Source organism: Opisthocomus hoazin, chromosome 9 (genome assembly GCF_030867145.1).
Source record: "Opisthocomus hoazin isolate bOpiHoa1 chromosome 9, bOpiHoa1.hap1, whole genome shotgun sequence".
In the NCBI taxonomy this organism is placed as follows: domain Eukaryota; kingdom Metazoa; phylum Chordata; class Aves; order Opisthocomiformes; family Opisthocomidae; genus Opisthocomus; species Opisthocomus hoazin.
In genome coordinates this window covers 21,604,516-21,622,052 of record NC_134422.1, presented here as the reverse complement: position 1 = coordinate 21,622,052, position 17,537 = coordinate 21,604,516, and the positions used below count along the sequence as shown (strand labels likewise).

At 40.1% G+C, this 17,537-nt stretch overlaps 1 protein-coding gene across 6 annotated transcripts in view; it reads right to left on the bottom strand.

Annotated features, from left to right (window-relative positions):
• CSRNP3 (cysteine and serine rich nuclear protein 3) overlaps positions 1-17,537 on the bottom strand; it is a 110,533-nt gene that overhangs the window by 69,658 nt on the left and 23,338 nt on the right. For 3 of the 6 annotated variants that reach the window (XR_012765036.1, XR_012765035.1, XM_075430566.1), the window contains exons 1-2: positions 10,021-10,110; positions 9,722-9,892 (exon numbers count right to left, since the gene is read on the bottom strand). Coding sequence is in view for 4 of the 6 variants with exons in the window: in XM_075430566.1 (XP_075286681.1) it covers positions 9,722-9,892; positions 10,021-10,069 (220 nt within the window). In the remaining 2 variants the exon portion in view is untranslated. Of the gene's footprint in view, positions 1-9,721; positions 9,893-10,020; positions 10,111-17,537 lie in introns of those variants that run through there. The other 3 variants (XM_075430569.1, XM_075430568.1, XM_075430567.1) reach the window with 1 other exon arrangement.

Below are 17,537 nucleotides of genomic sequence, written 5' to 3'. Positions count from 1 at the left end.
CCTCAGTTAAAATAAGAAAGAGCTAAAGAAGTGCTTGGAATTGCCACTAGTTTACTTCCAAACATAATTCCTGCTTCAACATTTTCAAAAGTATCCCCTGATATCATTGTGTAGACAAACTACTCTGCTAACCAGCTGAAAACACACAAAACTAAACACACAAAACTAATTTTTAGTGTTTTAGTACTAAAAATCTACTGTTTGTCTGCATCTCAAGTCTGGAGTGTCCAAAATGGAGACAGTCAACTTTACAAGAAGCTGCAAATAAGAGGAATATTTCTACAGAGCAACCCACCAAATGTCAGTAATACAGAAGTTCAGAAAGCACTCACATTAGGCTAAGCTGTCTTTGGTAAGCACACTGCGAGTTCAGCAACGGTGCATTCAGTGCAGTCATTGCAAGTGGGAGTTAATGGGTTGGCATGTTATTATTTTGCACGCAAGCACACAGTGAAACCCAGTCATGTAACAAGGCTGGAGCCATGGATAATAACAGTTAAAGCCTCACTTGGGAGGAAGTAGTATAGCCTTCAGTCAGGCTGATGGTGAAAATCCCTTTCTCACCATTATTATTCTGGGGCATACATAGCTGATGATGAATTCATTACAATACAAAAAGACTCCACGTTACAAAAAAACTCTAATTGGCTTTGATAGCGAACTGGGAAGTAACAGGACAAGTCAATGTCCTTGACAACTGCTAATTCGTTTTCCCCTTGAGAACAGAGTCATTCCACTATTACATGAGTTCAGACCAAGCCGGCTACTTTTTTTTAAACAGGTATTATGAAAACTCTGAAACATAAAGCTTCAATGTTTGGATGCTACCCACACGCCTTAATGCTATTAGTGCTACAAATACGTTGCAGTAGGGTAGCATCAGTCTTCACATGCACAATCAAAACATCAAAAATGCTACATATTTAGTGAACAGAAGAATGATAATCAACAGTTTGGAATAGCATGAATGAAGAATCATGTCCCCTCACTTGCTTTAAATTCTTCCAAGCCCCAAACCACTGGTAGATGAACACAAGACGTCACAGCAAGATTGCTGGGAAGCCAAACGACAAAATGCCATGGAATGGAGAAAGTTTGAGAAAGCTCTCTGGTTTTCATCAGAGCTTTAGCAAAAATCAAACAATCTGTGCAACTGTTTTTACTTCACTGAATTGGCAAATTCCAAAGAAATAATAGTTTGTATATATTCTCCTAACTGGAGCTGCTGAAAATGTCACTACAGTATTTGGGGGGTGGGGGACTGATACTCACTTTCCTTATGGTCCTGTAAGGATCAGGATCTTCAATATACTTCATGCTCAGTGCAAGCCAGTGGACTGCCATGAGCACCACCAACATTTCAGCAAACAGCAAGACTACAACACATGTGGGAGATGAAGCTGGTCTACAGAGGAAGAAGAAATCAAGAAGCCAATACAGCCTCCAGAATACTTTTCTTTTTCCCTAAGGTTTCAAACAAAGTTCTTTAATTTTTTGCTTATAGGTCAGTAATTTCCATGGGTTCATTGCTCCCTACAGTTCTATGTTTACTCTGTATGCTTGCTGTCTTATAAGACTGTAAATTATTTGAAGAAGTCTATCTGTATTTTCTGTATGCAGATACAGGGCCTTCATCTTAAGCAAGTCTAGGCCCAACAGGGCAAAAAAGCCCTAGTACAATACAAATGACATAATAAAAATCAGAATATAATATTCTTGATCACTGATAATACTGAAAACACAGATAAGATATAGTTACACCTTTCTTGTAAGCGTTAGAAAAAAGTTTCATCATGAAGCACCAAGAAAAGATAGAACTCCTAAGTTCATCCTTGTTAATTCTGCTTTGCAAGCACAACTGCTAGTCTATTTAAAAACAAACAAAAAACCCCAAACCCAATCAAACAAAAACCACACCAAAACCAAACCACACAGCAGGCTGTTCCCAGCTCACTGCTAGACACTTACGATCTCTCAGCATAGTCAAACAAACAGCTGATGTGGAAGCTGTATCAACTGACAGGGAAAAAACTTTTGAGCAAGAGCAAGCCACTGGGTAGAAGGAACCTCTCAAAGATCTACTACCAGTAGAGACTGCGCCTTTATGTCGCTGCCCTCCCAGTGTTAACTCCCCCCAGTCGTGCCTACTCCTACACCCACTGCTTGTGTGAGCAAAGCAGAGCAGCATTCAGCAAGCAAGGAGGAAACACTACCCAATGGCTCATGTACTGAGGGTAGTACATACTGAAATTAGTTATAAAGTTTATAGGAATGGACTATAAGGCAATATAATTTGTTAGAAGCACTAATTCTAACTTGGTTTTAAATTTCAAAACGTCTTCAGAGCTATCTTTAAAGACTGGTAGTAAAAAGCTGTTAACCAGTATAAAATGCCGACTACTTACTAAACGTATGAAACAAAACACGGCACTAGATAAGAAGAGAGGATATTATAAGCGTCTTTCTGAAGCTTCATTTGCTTTGTAAGAGCCCATAAAACAAATTCAAAGAAAGCCGCTGAAGGGCCACTGGGACTCTCACTAGGAATAAAAGCTAGTGTTAGGATAGAGCACTCTTGAGAAAGCAAGCATGAAGAAAATTTTTCAGACGAAAACGAAGCTATTAGAAGTTATAAACTGGTAACAGAAAAAACCCATTTTTCCCTCCTTTATGATTTGATTCATCAATGATTTCCCTACAGAAGCTGCTGTAATGTTATCAGGCCACCCACAGCTTTCACTGGTATCCAAACATTGTCGTAATGTTTCTTCACGTCTGAAAAGCAGGACAGCTACTTTTAGTACACAATACATGGAAGGTTTTTATGTTTACAAACACATATTAAAATTCTGATATTATTTGCCAAAGACCACAGAGCAAGCCTCCACTAAATTACAGCCCATCTACACCCCAACCTCATGATTTCTCCAGAAAAGGATGTTGGGTAAGACTAGTTCAAATCCAAGGTAGAAGTTAGCTGAAAAGAAGAACTTCTGCAAGGATTTTAAAGACTTTTGGCTTAGGTACATTCCTCTTTATCAAGAAAGCCACAGTTATCACAATTTTGTGTTTCTAAAATTACATGCATGCCACAGGTGAGAAAAAAGAAACTCCACATTCTATGTCTATAAATTAGGCTGTGAAGTTATTAAAATCAGTTTGCATATTGTAATGGCATCTAAAGACATCAACTGCTATAAAAATTCTAAAAGTAGTGGCGAAGACTCGATCTGGTATACTACTCCAGTTGTGAATCTAATTTTTATTCTGCATCACAAATCAAGGACAAAATCAAACCATCATGTTTAATTTTTAGCAAACGTCACAGACAAAAGCGGATTAGCAAATATCATTTCATACATTGTGTTAGCATCATTCTGAACTAGGGATCCCAGATTTGCCTGCAAAAGATGGTTCCAGAGCTGCTGACAGTACGTACTCCTGCATATGGACCAGGATTTACACATACATTCTTAGTGCAAGGTGCTTTCCTCTAATAAACAGAGAACAGATCCAGAAGCGCTACAGAATCCCAATCAACATTTCCCAGTAATTTTCTAACGTGTTTTCGAAATATGTTCCACACACATCAATGTAGTGAAAGAGGATGAGTCACTTTACTGACTAAGAATTTGCAAACTGCTGGAGCATTAAATTCCTTTGATCTTGATAAGCTGGCTCATTCTCATTCTGTTCATTAACCCTCTCTCTTTTCCCAGTTATGAGCCAGCCAATCTGTAGCCCTTTCTGCAAACTGACATATTTACCAAGTAAAATCTGTTACCATTGCTTTCTTGCTCTTACTGAAAAACACCCTGATGCTTGTCAAGCTCCTCTTGTCTCGGGGAACACCCTTCTCTCTCTTCCTTCATACGTGACATAGTAAACAAGCCACCCTCCCACCCTGAGCAGCTCTTTATCAGCTCCTCTCTGTACTTCCCCAGTAACCAGTAATTGTTCACCTGTGCATTCTGACCCCTCTCTCTATTCTTATAATCCAGAAAGTCATCTCCTTTTTTTTTTTTTGACTCCCACCTGATGAAATTCTATCATTAGTTCCCAAGTACTGTTTTGCTGATGACTTGCAAAAATTGCCAAAGAATCTCAGAAAACAACCCAGTGTGTTGCTTTGAGCCATGCCTTCATAAGTACACTTCTTTAAGGGTTAACATGGGAATGTAAATATCTACATGATTTGAAAAATAAGAATGTCCTAAATTGTGAGTATAAATTATCAGTCATTTTCCAGAAAGCTATCCAGCCACTGTAATAGGGCTATTTTCTCACCTGTTCTATCTGAAAAATCAGTATATGTGGAGTCTGCCAGAAACAGGTATCCACATTTAGGCAGCAATTCAGTTACAATACTGATTAGCAAAAAAGCGTCTTGATGTTATCACTCTACTCCTTTGATGGAAAAACACTGTACAGTCCAAAAAAAAAAAAAAATATTTTAGCACTTTATTCTTTACCAATCAGAAATCATGGCTGTCATAGAAACTGTAAAAACTGAAGTCACTCATGACATAACAACAGGATAATGGAAAATGTCTGCTGGCTCAGGTTTTCATGCTGCAAGTGCTTCAGCAATTTTAACTACGGAGTCAAGCAGTTCCCAAAATCTACCAAAGATCTGATAACAACAGGTATGATTATTGTTTTTAATAATCCGGTCAGAGTCTGGAAAGTGATAGTGTTTATTACTCCCGCTCTACACATAGACTACACTAACAGCAGACAGACTCTTCCCAAAACATTCAGCACAAGCCTCTGCTTAAGGGGACTGAACTTCTTTGACTACACGTCTGAGATACCATGGTCAGTGTTCTCCGCCTTCCCGAGATCCCATTTTTGGCAATTTAAACTGAGGCAAATCACTTTAACAATCTGTATTGCCATTAGTTTCTGTCTCTTACTTGTGCTGTTCAGAAAAAGCATTATAATCTGCGGGCCTCTGCCACAACCCAAAGTGGCCCAGCTCCACCCCTAACATTATCTCAGGTTCTTTCCCTACAAGATGAAGCTCAGTAAAATAAAACTCTACTCTTGACTTAACAAAGGCTACAAGAGCCTTTCACTCTCCATCTCCCACAGCCAAATCACAGACAAGCTCCACACACCACAGTTCTTCTTGCCTTTTACTGGAACCACTTAACACTTCATAATTACTGACAGGACTGGCTTAGTGCAACCATTTGCCCTTTAAGCAGAGACGATCATAATACACAGGAATATTGTTGGGCTGGCCTCACTGAGTAGCTTAACCATAAACAATATGAAAAGAAGCAATGCTAATGTGGAAGTATTCAGTCCTTAAAAAAAAAAAAAAATCTCAGAAGCCCTGAACTGAGTGTTATGGAGAAATTTAAGCAAACTTTTCTGGTTTTCAGCTAGTTTCCTTTAGACATATTTTCACTTTGTAGCTTTTACTTATTCTTCAAATAAGGCCATTAACACATTCACTGCACTTGTACACATATATGTACACATACACATATATAAGCTTTTGCAAATTACATATATATACACATACATACTTATGCTTTTTTCAAGCTATAAATATATGCACACATACGTATGCACACACACCTCTATCTTTATTTATTTATTAAACAAGATACATTCCTTTCCATGAATGCCACTGAGGAAATGAAAAGCAATATAACGCTACTGTAATTATTTAATTGATTTAGATATGCCCAACTTTTACTTTTGAATAAAACATGCTACCACAGGAAAAAAAAATATAAAAATTAATGTAGGCTGTTTGATTATTAATTATTAACAACAGTCTTAATCTACATGCAGCTTATAAAATACTGTTGTATTATATTCCACTATCAAAGAATTACTGTACTGGCAGGGATTACTGGAGCTCATGGCATAATAGAGGATTTTTTAGACTGCTGTTGTATGTCTCAGCCATTCCTTGGAGAAGCAATGAATCTCCACATGTATTCATAATGAAGAGTAAGAAGATTTTATATGAATCTTTTCAGATTTTTCTGAACAGCAGAGTGGCTTTGGGTACACAGTAGGAGCCCAGACTTCCGGGAACATGTGTACAGAATAAACACATTGCTGCATAAACTGGGCCAAGGAGGAAAAAATTTGACACTGATCTCAGATGAGGCTAGAGCAAACATGTCTTACACATTCTAAAAGCCTGCTGCCATGTGTATAACATATGCTGGTGAGGATATACTTGTCTGCAACAGCAAGGCATGTTTTCTTGTTTGGCCCCGTATTTAAACATTATGCAACCCAATCCTGCAGCTTTCTCACACAAAATAATCTTTATTTGCAAATACTGATTTACATCTTACATCTAGAGATTTTGAACTGCTAATAAATTTGTCATTTGTTTTTTGCAGAAGCTGATAACTAACAGAAAATAAAAGCAGCAACAACAACAGAGGACAGGAATCTCAAAACTGCTGCTACCAGTATCTGATTGAAATCAGTTCTGATACAAAATGTGCAATTCCAGATCCTCTGAAAAACCTCTAGTAAGTAGTAATCTGTTGCAGTAACCACTCCAATAAACCCATTCTCCCCAGAAAAATATAAAAGTATACTTCCAAAAGACAACAGGTGCTAGTAAAATTGGGAAAATAAAACTGTTATATAGGAATCGCCAAATTTTCTTTGAGGTAGAAAACAGGAGAACAGCCCAAAGTTCCTCAGCTAATTTACATGAAATACTACATTTTCTTGGGCTATAGGTCTGATTCTTCACCACCCTATATAAACACCACTGTAAAAACATGTAGATATGCCTTCTATTTTGACACCACTGAATTGTACAAGATTCAACTAAGAAGAGCCAGGCTCCTTAAATTCAATCTTTCTTGTTTATTTCTGCTTTACAAAAACACTCAAACTGGTTAATTTACTTTGTGATTTATAAAGTCTGCTGTTGCAGCAGTCAGGGATGTTTGTTTGGGACTATTCCCCCACAAAAATCTTACAAAGAAGTTACCTAGACTGAGCTGCATTTAAAAACTACTGCCATCACTTACAGAAACGTGAACAAATATGTTGCGGCTTTGTCAAGAATGAAACAATGAATGTGGAAAAAACCAAAACAAAACCAAAAAACACTTGAAAATGGAAAACAAATGAAAGCTAAGCAAAATAAAGGTAACTGCATCATGCCCTGAAGCCTATTCAGTAGACAAAAGTGCTGGCAGACTGCCAAGTGGAAGAAATTCCAGGCTGAAAACCTCATCGCTAAATTTGGAGAGTTCAAGTTCAAGAGCCAACAGTAAGAGCCTCAAATACAATCAAAGCAGGGTAATGAGCTGGGGAGGGGGAGGGGACAGCTACCTGTGTCTCAAATCACCCCAGTCTTTGTTCTTCCCACTAGCACTCTAGATTCAGCAAGCAGCCTACAAAAAGCCTGGGCTGTTCTAAACCCCTCAGGACTGGCTGCCGTCTGTGCTCACAGAGGTGAAGGCTGTAAAACTGAAAGTACCACATCAAAACATGGGATGTACATACACATTTGGCAGTGGCAAGGGGCAAACACATCCCAGAGATAGCAGAGACTTGAGCTAGTAAATTGATGAAGCAAAACAGTTCCCTACAGACTCATCAGAACAGGCCCAAAAGCAGTCTAGTTGAGGTTTCACAGCACTGTACAAACCGCTTCTGGACACTCTTCTCTCTGCTTACCAGTGAAGCCGGTTCTGCAACAAGAACAAGCAATGCTACTTCAGCTCTCTCTGAATCTCTGATGCACACAAGCCATAGAACCACAAAATAATTCAGGTTAGAAAGGACTTCAGCAGGTCTCAACCTCCTGCTCAAAGCAAGGTCAGCGAAAAGTATCAGACTAGGCAGCTCACAGCTTCAGCCAGTCAGGTCTTGAGAATCTGCAAGGACAGGACTACACAGCCTCTCCGGGCAGCCTGTTCAGTGCCTGGCTGTCCTCATGGCAAAAAATTTCTCCTTACAGTCAGTTGGAACATCCCTCATTTCAATCTATATCCACTGTCTCTCACCCTCCCATCACAGACCACTAGGGAAGAGCTTGCCCACGTTCTGCATAAGCTCCTCGGAGGTACTGCACCGATCCCCACCAGCCTTCCGTTCTCGCGGCTGAACAAGGCCAGATCCCTCAGCCTCCCCTCACAGGGCCAATGTTCCAGCCCCCTCATGACCTTGGTGACCCTCTGCTGAACTTGCTCCACTTTATCCATGTTTTGCTTGCACTGGGGAGGCCAAACCTGGACACAATGTTCTAGGTACAGTCTGAGGAGTGCTGAGCTGCAGTGGACAGCACTTCCCTTGCTGTGCCCGCTGGGCTTCTGTTCACGCAGCCCAGGAGGTCATCGCCCTTTGTGGCTGCTGGGGCACACTGCCAGCTCCCCTGCACCTTGCTCTCTGTCCGCCGAGACCCCCAGCACCTTTTCTGCAGAGCTGCTCCCCAGCCCGTCAGCTCCCAGCCTGCATCCCTGCCAGGGGCCCTTTCTGCCCTGGGGCGCAACTCTGCATTTGTCTCTGCTGCACTTTCTGTGTCTCCTGTCAGCCCGTTCCTCCAGCCTGCCCAGGTCCCTCTGAATGGTGGCTTTTTGCTTAAGGGCATCACCTCACCAGTTCCCCTCAATGTGGTTCTCTGCAAGCTTGATCCAAGTCACTCCCGTCACCTGCTTCAGGTGATCAATAAAGATGTTAAGCAGGACAGGTTTCAGGACAGTCTCCTGTGGAGGCAGAGCACAAGCCCTCAGCTGAACAACCAAGTAAGTTCTCAGTGTGCTTTTGAAAATTCCACTCAAAGAGAAGGTGGTACAAAAGTGTCCTTTACCCAGAGGAGCTTTTTTCATTTTCAGATGAGGAACTACACTCACCCTATTGCCAGCTGCAATTCACAAATAGCTCTAGCCTAGCTTTATTAGACAGACAATTAAAAAAAAAATGGAGACACCCTTCTAGCTGCTACCTATGAACTGTCAGATAAAGTCCAGATCACTTATTTCTGCTCATTTAGACATACGGTTTACTGCAAGTATGAGGCTTTATGTAGACTCCATAAATTATGCGAGTTGAGTAACTGGTAACCTCAGCCTGAGAAGTCAGAAGAAATATATGCTGTAAATTAACTATTCATGTTCAGCTGGTTGACTGGGAACAAGAAAAGGACTTCTGTTCTTCAAGTGCCTCATGGAGACATCAAATATGAATCTAACATCTTCTCAGGAAGAACTAATGCGTTTCTTCCTCTCTTTGCTGAGGCCTGAGGGCTGTGTGGTTGCATTGGCTCAGGTGGCTGGATGAACGATCAGAGGGATCAGCTATTCTGTCACAGATCGCACAGGCTACTCTCACTCTGAACAGACAGGATCAAGCAGAAGCACTAGCCTTCAGGCTTTGTTACTGCCAGTTTTCCCTCTTCCCCCAAATCATTACCCGAAATGGAAGATGTTCTCCCATACGCTTAAAACATTTTACACTATCTAGATGTAAATGATATAGTATAAAAGTGGATTTTCCTCTGAAACTCACTCTGACATACAAATTTTTACATAAACAACAACTACCAGAGGAGATAGTTCTTTTTTCAAAAAGTAGTACTTCCTCACAGTGTCAACATTTAAATGTAACAGAACAGAAAAATGCTTCAAAATAAAAGCAGATAGCCTACACTGTATTTCTTCCAAGTAAGATAAACCCTGCATAAAAAGGACTATCATGCCTTACACATCACTTTAGTACTTACGAGTAAAATGATTAGAAGTGGATGGATGGACATTACTTCCACTGTCAGCACTTTCACTGCTAGAAATGTCGTCATCTGATTCCCATACACAGGAACAAGGTGAGGAGCCATCAACTTCTTCAAACTTCCTCTTTAAAATTCCACTCATCGCTGCAATGCTGTCACATGCACCTGCAACAGGGACAGAGGCAATGAGGCACCGAAACACCTGCCTGCTGTCCAGGTCTGCAAATTCATTTATCATGGAGGAGTTCGTGTATCAATCAAATACTACTGCCTATAGTTAAATGGCTCCTTACCAATAGTTTCATAAAACTTTTCCAGGAAGGAGTCAAAAATACTTCTCATCACTGTAGTCAGTGAGACGGTGTATTTCTTCCAGGCAGTCTTTTCCACCTAAGACAGAAGGTAGATGCTACCTGTATTCTACCAGCGCAGACAAAATTCTGTAACCAATCTCATGCATAAAAAATATAAATATTTCAGTTATGCAGCAAATTTGGGCCAAGCATAAAGTATATATAATCCAGTATAATTCAACAGAAATGCGCCTTTATGCAACACTTCAACACTTGGCACAAAGAAACATTACATCACAAAGATCAGTGCTCACTAATAAATATAGTTCAGAAATAAAATGTTCCCTCTTTTGATTTACTTTAAAGGTCTGATTTATGTAATGATCAGTACTATCAAATGCCCACATTCTCAATTAGATTTCAGAGCATGAGATACTTAACATCTTCTCAGGCCAGGTCCTGCAAACACAGTTCTGGCTCATTTTGTCATTTTAATTTATACAGACATTTCTTGCAGAGCTTTTGTGAAATTCAGATACGAGTACTGGCACACATGCAGACTATTTCCATTCATGTAAGTAAAGTGCCAAGGGACTGAATCTATTCTTACGAACTTGGGTTTCTAATAACACTGCCCAACAAAGCTAGAGTCATGTTGAACATTCCTTATTATTTCCCTTTCAAACATAAGAGCTTCTTATCTCCATTTATGGAACACCAAGCAGAAAGAGATCAAAATATTTTTAAAGCAATTCCTAGATCATTTTAATGCATCTGATAGGCTGAAACAATTTTTTCTCTATCTTTAATTAAAAAAAATCTTAAAGTTTACTGTCACCATGATTACTGATTATATCCTACTGAAAACTGAAAATTAATTCTAAGATCTTAATTTAAAAGTTACAGATAATATGTACACTCTGACTACGCTAATCAGTGGAACGTTGCTGTAAATAGCTGGGGAAAAAAGGCTGCTGTTTGATGCTTTCAAGCATATAGTACCAAGAATTCTTATTCTTGTGAACGCCACTTGCCTTCAGCTTGTTAAGCTGCCAGTTCAATTCATTTTATAACAAAGTTGATTTCCTCCAGTAAGTTTCATTCTACCTTTATGAATTTGTCTAATTTAGAGAAAAGACTTCAGTATAGGTGCAGAATCACGGCATAATGCTAAGAACAGATGCTGCATAAGCTGATCTTCAGCACTGAACTTGTTTGTATGCAGAGCACACTAAAAATTAAATAACAAATATATTAAGTTTTAATATTGTCAGTCACACAGACAGCTTTAAACGCTTGCCATGACGTTCTCAGTTTGTTGCACTATTTGTGAAAAAAAGTTTTCCTGAAAGGGATTTCTTCAAGCTAAAGTCACAACTTCAACAGAACGTGCTTAAATCTCAACCTTTGCCCTTTCGTCCAAAAATGAATTATGATAAACTGCAAAGAAAGCACTGTATTTTTATTCTGAGGACAACTTTGTAATAACCTTTTCCAAAAATGTAAGAATACATGAAATTGTCAAGCATCAACCTTTAATAAATTCACATTTACAAAAAAAAAAGAAACAAAAGGAGAGAGAAAGAGAGAAAAAGAACAAAACACACACACTGAAAACCCACAATAACAGAGAGGCAGCAGAATGCCCCCAAAAAATAGGGTCAGAAACAACCGCTCAGAAGTGTCCCCCAAGTCCTCCCTATATCTCTTGCCAACCACCTTTTCCACTGCCTCCTGCAGTGCTTACAGCACGGAAATGGTGAAATCACCATTATTTCCATGGCAACCGCCTGCAATATCAAAACCACAGGATTATAGCTTGACTGCAGAAGAGGGTAAAGAAGCAGCTGGAGTGTGAGAAAGAAAAATGCTTACACTCAAACATCTCAGTGAAGACAGTGAGAAACAGGCTGACAAAAAGTGTATCATACAAGTGAGACCTAGGTCAAACCCACATCTGAGCCCACTGAAATTGTGGCTACAGGACTTGGGAAGTCCCGAGTCCAAAGAACCTCAGTCATAACTGCATTGCAAGGCAAACCTAAAAGCTGCAATCGTCACCAGTGTGCAGGCTGTCAGAGAGCAAGAATTAATTCCATGGCCCGTGATGATTTCCAGACAAAAGCCCTTTTGTCAGGCACTGTCTTCTGCAAGTAAACCACACAGCAACTGGATGACTAACAGGTATCTTGCGCGTCAGTAAAGTTGTTGCAGATGCGGAGAGTCTCAACAGCCAGAACCGTTTACAGCTACTAGCAGAAACAAATATTTTTCACACCAAAGGGTTTTTAATTTGCTTGCATTTAGCATAGCCTACATTTGCACCTAGTGTCACAACCTGGTAGCAGCAAAGCCACTTCATTAAGAAGATTTATGTAACGAACCATAACAAATGATTCCTGGGATCCTCGGAAGTGGCGTACAGGTTAGCACTACACCCAGCTAGCTGATCAAGGCAAGCCAGGAGGCATGGGAATACTGCAGAACCCGAGTATCACCACAACACATAAAGAAGGCATAGCCATCTATTATATGTATTTAGTATCACTGTTGCTCAATTTTTGTTCTGAATCTCCTCCAGGAAGATTATCAAGAAGGTTGTTTGACAAAGTAGTTGTGATAAAATTTAGGCCTCGCCACTTGCCTGAGACCTGTCGATTCTAGTCTCTCTGCTATAAAGTCTCCCTAGGAAAACGCGACACAGGGGAAAGGAGACACTTCCATTACTCAAGAGCTTGGCTATCACAGAGATAGATTAAAGAGTATCTAAAGCTCTTTGTACACACTATGTACCAGCAGGAGATCCCTTTAGAATAACATCTGTATAAACAGCTGCCGCTCCATAAGCCAATATTCTTCAGAAAGAGGCACATCTGCGCAGTAATGCATGAGGCATGTTCTGTCTGATAGATTTAACCCACGCCTTGTTTAGACAGGCATTCTGCAGTACCCGAGTGAGATCCACATCTCCAGGAACTAGGAGATAATAAGCATGGTGACCACAACTCAATACTGTTTATGAAAGCATTTTTTTGCACTCTCTGTTGATGATGTGATATCTCCCAGCGGAAGACAGAGACCAACAAGAATAAGCCACAGTCAAACTTCTAATGGCAGTGAGGGCACGAAGTTTGTGTCATCTCTAAAGGTTCCCTAAGTCCCCAATCAGGGAACCAGGACAGGGAACTCACACTGAATTGTCGCCCATTTTCCTGCACCATAGCTACGACTGAATCAGTAATTTCAGATTTTGGGGAATCAAACTGAAGCAACTGCAGTCACAAAGAAATCCAAATCCAACCTCATCTGAAGTGAAGACTCTATAGGTTTAGTGGACAAGGCACCAAAGGCTTACACAAGTCAAATTTTCAATACATGAATGGAAAGTCAAACTATAAATGAATCCCGTATCTGGTAACAGTAATCATAAAGGGTAACATAACTATACAGTGTATGATTATGTTAACACAAAAGTCACTTCTGGCATGCAAGACAGTACATCATACAGGATGGGAATAATCTCAAACACACAGACGTACTATAGCAATATGTATATTCTGAAGAAAAACAAGCAAATGTGTGTATTTTGTGTACTGTATCCAGTACACAAAAGTCCATGACTGACTATAGGAACCAAACACCATCACATGACTACATAAAACAAATGCACAGAGTGGTAAGCCAATATTCCTGGCCTTCCAGTAGGGCACCAGTGAGGTCCAGCCTTCAGAGGCAAACTCTGAAAAACAACCAAAAGCTACAGGTAGAGACCCGCTACATCAAACTGTCAGTTTAGGTGAAAAAGGGAGAAAGGTGGCTTGAAAAGTTCAGATAGAAACAGACCTTTCTGGATAATTATTACATAGCTTCTAGTAGCTAAGATTGATTTGGAGCAGCATCCTGCTGATTCACACAACTGAGTAACAAGCAGGCACTGGAAGCTTTCCTGTTTGTTGATGCATCCTTCACAACAAAAAATCCTGGCACAGCAATGTGATACATCATTCTCTGCCATGCCTCTCACCATGATAATGTGGCATTAATGCACAGCAAAGTAAAATAAAGTTCAAACCGAGGGAATGGTATTAAAGCAAGGAAGATCAGCTACACACATTGGTGGGAGCTCTAGGTCAAACACCAAATGCCTGACACAGTTAAGCATTCTTCAAGGAAATGGCAACTTGCCACAACAGAAGCATATGATGGATGTGGGCTGGGAGAAGGATCTATCTTTCTTAAACAGCCCCTCACCCACTTTTCCTCCTTTCTTTCCTAATTTTCCTCCACCCTGAAAAAACTACTCCCACAAAGAGATCATTGAACCAGCTCTCTAGCTGCAGGTACGCTGACTGGCAAAGCAAGTCCTCAAAGCTCCATGGCAACAGACTTTGGCTTGCTACAATGCCAGATAATTGGCAGGCACCATACATTTACAAAGTTCAGAGGCAACATGTTATTACCAGAAGACAAAAATCCCATGTAAATGTGGGGGATATGTTTAAAACAGCCACAATACTACCCAGAATCTACAAAGCAGCATAATGTAGAAGCCTGGCTGGACTGATTTTCTCTTGTACCTGAAAAGGCTGGAAAACTTAGAAAACCATGGTAACAACCTCATGGCAGCTGTCCTTTAGAAAGCAGGTATCTTCAAATCCCAGTGTAAAGCCCAAAAAGCGCAGTGTTACAATCACTGAGTGGAGGGGAGGAGTTACAGTAACATTACCTGTGGTCCCAGGAGAAGCTTCTTCACCATCAAACACACTGCCAAACTTGCTCTACAAAACCTAACTTTAAGTTGCCATATCCTCAGTGTTTTACTGACATCCATGGACAGTAAAACAAAAATAATCCACAAAACAAAAGCACCAGGACCACACTGGATAGGGACTACAGGGAGAAGTAAAAGCATTTCTCCTAACTTGCACTTCAGCTATTGCTTTGAAATATTCTAAAAGATGCTAATAAAACAAACAACAATCTGCACAATGGCAACAGGGAATTGACAAAAATCTTTGTGCAGTAACAAAGACAAATCCAAAGACATTTTCACCATAATCAAAATTGTCAAATAAATGTCTGTTTTGCAAAATTCAGCACTATAGTATACAGCTCATTCAACATCACGTGGGAAACTGAATGAATGTGGAACATACCCGTGAAGACATAAACATCAAGTATGTACCATATGCAGTATGCGTAACAAAACAGATATGAAATATTAAAGTGGGACCCTGCCTCAGATTCTGTATCCTCATTATTTAGAGCAAAGTCTCACTAGCGGAATCAGTTACTTGACTAAAGCTTAGCAAAAACAAGAGAAAAAGTTCAAGAACACACTGGCATTTGGGGGGGGGGGGAAACGAATTAATTGCTTCTTTCATTCATTTATGAAACCTTATTCTGTATTAATGCCTTCTTGGGAGCTGATCACATACCATGATAAAATCTACCTGGATAAAAATTCTTATCTGAAAATAAGAACAAAACTAAAAATAGAAAGGCAGGCATCAAACAAAAATTTGACCTGTGAGTCACACTGCATTTTGCCTTGTCTCAAATGTATCAACTGCAAGTACAGAAAAATTTAAGCAAAGTCTGTAGTAGCAATACAGATTCCCTTCCAAACAGAAAACACTTCTATGCAAATGACTGCAAACTGAACAGGAGGATGCAGAAAACAGATGTTACACATAAAGCATTACTGCAAAGTACTCCTCACGAACAACTCCCACCCACTGGCCAGTCAGCGTGTACTACAATATGCTAGGGAGACTTGGCAAAAAATTTCACAGTTAAATCATGAATATTGATGCTCACAAGCAGAGATATTTGGATTATTTGTTATGATTAATATTCTTTTTGAATTTAGGCCTTTTTCTTAGCTTGCAAACAAAGCTTGATTTTTTTTTTAAAGACATCTTTCTTACCTGCTGAATAAATGTCAGCAGCAGAATGGTCACGGACTAATCAAGGTGTTTGCTTGGTTCCACACATTGCACTTAATTATTTTGCTCTTTGTGTAACTGACAGTTTTAAATGGGTGGGGGAGAAGTGGGAAGAGTCAAAACCAAAAGCATCCACAGTGACAACATCACTCACACAAAGAATATCATTTCCTTGTGAAAATGACTATTCATGTACAGGACTGCATTAATGCAGACAAAAATCCATTTGCATGAATGCTTGCAAACAGTGAACAACAGAGGTACACGAACATGAATCAAACAGCTGTTCAGAATTCAAATTAATGTTTGCAATACATGTTTTGCTGTATTTGGCAGCTCTAATCACAAGTAACAGTTGCCAGAGGTAGGCTCTGATATTTTCACAACTACAATCTGTAAAAATTAAAAACACATTGTGAGCTAATTCCACTAAACGGACTGCTGCATATACGCACGGGGAACACCATTAGCACAATCTTACTCACAAATTTGTGCTTACAGCAGTGGTCAATTAACACAACCATAAACTACGAAAAGTCTTTCTCTGCTTGTTTGCTTCAGTCTTGCTAAATCCACAGCACTAAGTAAATCCTGCAAGATAAGGCTGCGCAATTCAACTTGGAGAATCTACTCTGGCATTGCCAGCCAAATCCTGCTCTTTGCAGGGCTGCTATACCATCACTTTACACCACTCCTGATTTCACACTTCAGTACTAATCCACCAATCTTCTAGACTGCCTACACATTGTTGTACACTCTAACACACACCAACTAGCTCCACTGGCAATGAATTTAGAATGCACAGAGGATGTTGGCATATGCTCACCTCCTGTTTCCACTCAGCACAGATGTAATGGCGGCAGATCGGGCTCCCTTACTCCTCCAGAAGCATCTCATGAGGTCCTACACACACCAAGCATGTAAATATCCCCCCCTCCATAGTCCAAATACAAAACTCCCGCATACAGCAGCAGTGAAATGGCCTTCTGATGCCCCAGTTCAGTTCTTAGCTATGTCAACTGATGTCAGCAGCTAAATGAAATGGTCACATAATTCAGCCAACAGAAGAAAATTCTAGGCTAGTTCTCCTAAGACTTCTCTCAGCACGCTCCCCAGTGAGCAAAATGAGATGAGTAAGAGGCAATGACAATTCAACCACGCATCCAGGAGCTTAGCATTCAGACCTCCAGTGACAAAGGCGTAACTTGTTCGCAGGGCATTCGGAAGCATTCAGTGAGAGGGCTTTCCTGTAAAGATGAGATTTGCCCACACAAGCTGTTTAGTTTGATCTTGTGCTTCATTTACAACAATTTTCTAAGCTTGCTGCAGCAAGAACTGCTTCTACAAGAGTGAAAGATGCATAAATGACACCAAGTCCTGGAGACAAACAGGAGATTCAGGAGACAGCCATGCTGAAGCTGGGTCACAAACTCAGGTCCGTAATGCCTAACCTCTAAGTCACCTAGAACACTTTTAGCTGGGCCTGTCGTGAAGTCTTTCCAAAGTCTTCAGGCAACACTGCTGAAGACCTGGTATTGGCCACTTCTCTTCTAGATTTTAAGCTCTGAT